General features: G+C 35.5%; 1 protein-coding gene across 1 annotated transcript in view; it reads right to left on the reverse strand.

The window, feature by feature from the left end:
• The window catches only part of LOC122246884 (putative phosphorylase b kinase regulatory subunit beta), a 40,576-nt gene that overhangs the window by 16,928 nt on the left and 21,148 nt on the right, over positions 1-2,500 (reverse strand). Inside the window, exons 15-16 of the mRNA XM_086542129.1 lie at positions 2,222-2,409; positions 1,700-1,815 (exon numbers count right to left, since the gene is read on the reverse strand). Coding sequence (XP_086398255.1) covers positions 1,700-1,815; positions 2,222-2,409 — 304 coding nt within the window. The remainder of the gene's footprint in view (positions 1-1,699; positions 1,816-2,221; positions 2,410-2,500) is intronic.

Raw genomic sequence — 2,500 nt, forward strand, 5'->3', positions numbered from 1 at the left:
CTAAACACTGCCTTTGCTGAGACCTTGGTCCCCGAGAAAGACATCGCCATAGACATGTTTTTGTGGAAGTTCTACAGTAGACTGAGGTTTGTCACAAGCGGGCTAAGTTTGGTTTGAAGGTGTACCAATTATCGGCCAGTACTAGTCCGTCCAATGGATACACTTTGTGTTTCCGGATTTACAGGATAAGAACACTGTGCCTGCCTCAATGAAGGTAGTACTGGATTTACTGGAAATAAGTGGTAGCATGGGGAAAGGGTACACTGTCTATGTAGATAATTGGTAAACTTCCCCATCTCTTTTCCATATACTCCAGTCCCGACGGACGAATGTGGTAGGGACAGTGAGAATAACATGTAACCTGATGCCCCATAACCTCACCATGAAAAAGAGGGGCAATATGGACTATAGGAGCAGCAACACAGGGTTGCTAGCTCTACTGTGGAGTGACCGTAATGTCGTTACGATGCTCTCCAAAGTCCACACTGCTCAGATCGAGGAGGGAGGGATGACCCACATTGTTGCCGACTACATGAAGGGCGTCGATGTTGGGGACCAATTCTCCGCCTCATATTCCAACCCTTGGAAGTTGAGGGTGTGGTATCGGAAGATCTTCTTCCTCTTTGACCTTTCCCTTGTGAACGTCTTCCACATAAGGTCTGATCCTGACTTCAGCAGTGAGGGCCTCTATTGAGTCCGTTCTAGACGACTAGCGTCTTTGCTACCACTGGTACTCTGCTAGGGGATTTTGGAAGGCAACCGATTGTCTTGTCAGTCTGTGCAACTATGGTAGCTTTAAGGCCTGGCACTCTACAGCCTGACCTTCTCTCTCACTGAACCTCTCCCCTTCTTTTCCTGTATGTCTTTTTTTTATTATGTTCATCTTTTTATATATATATGTATGTATGTCTTTTATTTCTATCTTATCCATGTTTTGTATTCATCCTTTTTTTACTTAAATAAAATAATTTTTCTTGTTCATATATACATCATTTCCCCTCATGATACCTTGGCAATGATGTTTTTGAAAGATTATGAACTTATAACATGGATAGAAGTTGTAATTGTTGAAGAAAAAAACTTTCAAATACATTTATGTATATGTCTGACTTTAGCTCATGATATTGTTATAATGATATTTCACATAGTACAAGATTATACATAAGTAAAGAGTATGAACTCTGATCTCAGAGCTTGTATTGTACCTCACAAAGTCAGCTCAATATCATCTTTCATTCAAATCAAATAAAAAAATTCAAATTTCAGAAAATTAAAAAAAATCACACACATATTAAAAAACGCGATGAGTCAAGCTCATATTCTGTCCAGTAGCTGTGTGTGCTGTGTCACAGTACCAGAAGTCACGACACAGGCGATATTACTGAGGCCCAGAGGAGGGAGCTGCCAGCTCTTGCTGGGCCCGTCGGCACTGGGTTAATCTATTTACATAACTTTTTACAGATGCAAATCTAATAATATGAAGAAGAATCACTTTTAGAACTCCCTAAACAAAACTGGTTCTCTGCTAAAATTCATTATTTTCCTTGTATACACAATTCAGCATGTTTTAGTGAATCTTACAAAATATTTGTTTTTGTTGAACAGACATATCATTAATAATTTTACCATATATAAGGATAAGCATCAAAATTCACTTCAAAACAAAATTATTGATATTTCAATCAATAAAATAACTTACCAATGCATGAAGATGCAATGAGATTCTGAAGTCTGCCAGTTCGGATTTTCAGTCCATCACAGTAACCTGTTTTCAACATGGCCAACAGATCCAATAATTCACGGAAATGCACGTCTCTGTGTAATAAAAGCAAACAAATGCAATATATATGAATGTATAATGAGATTTCTTAAAATATATGAAAATAGTTATGATAAAAAAATATGTTATACATATAAGATTCCATATATCTTTTCTTTTCTTTCAATTTATCCTGTATATGTCAAAACTACAAAAATTATTTTTCTTTTACTATAAATTGATAATACAAACAAACACACATACACACACACACAAAATAATTCTTATAAAAAAAGAAAGAAAAAAGGAAAAAAAAAAGGGTTCTGATAGTATGGTATCTAAATGCTTGAAGGCCAAAAAATGGAGAAAAAAACACCACTTACATGCCTATTTTAGCACAAAAGGAAAACAAATGTTTGTAAAAGAGAGATGACAAGACAATGGACTTAAAAATAAACATACCTCATATGCTCTTCCCTTATGAGGATACAGACAGTAGGCCTGCCAGAGAGTCTCCAGTACTTTCCAACAAAATGAAGTTCAGTCTTTATGTCATCTATTAGGAGAGCCATGTCATGAGAGAGGTAGAAGTCCTTGACTTCAAATACTAATGGGTAGCATAACACTGTCTGGCCACAAATACGGTAGATCTGTAATAATAATAATAATAATAATAATAATAATAATAATAATAATAATAATAATAATAATAATAATAAAAAAAAAAAAAAAAAAAAAAAA

Source organism: Penaeus japonicus, unplaced genomic scaffold, assembly GCF_977035675.1.
Source record: "Penaeus japonicus unplaced genomic scaffold, GWHDUDI00000001_assembly GWHDUDI00000012, whole genome shotgun sequence".
Lineage (NCBI taxonomy): Eukaryota > Metazoa > Arthropoda > Malacostraca > Decapoda > Penaeidae > Penaeus > Penaeus japonicus.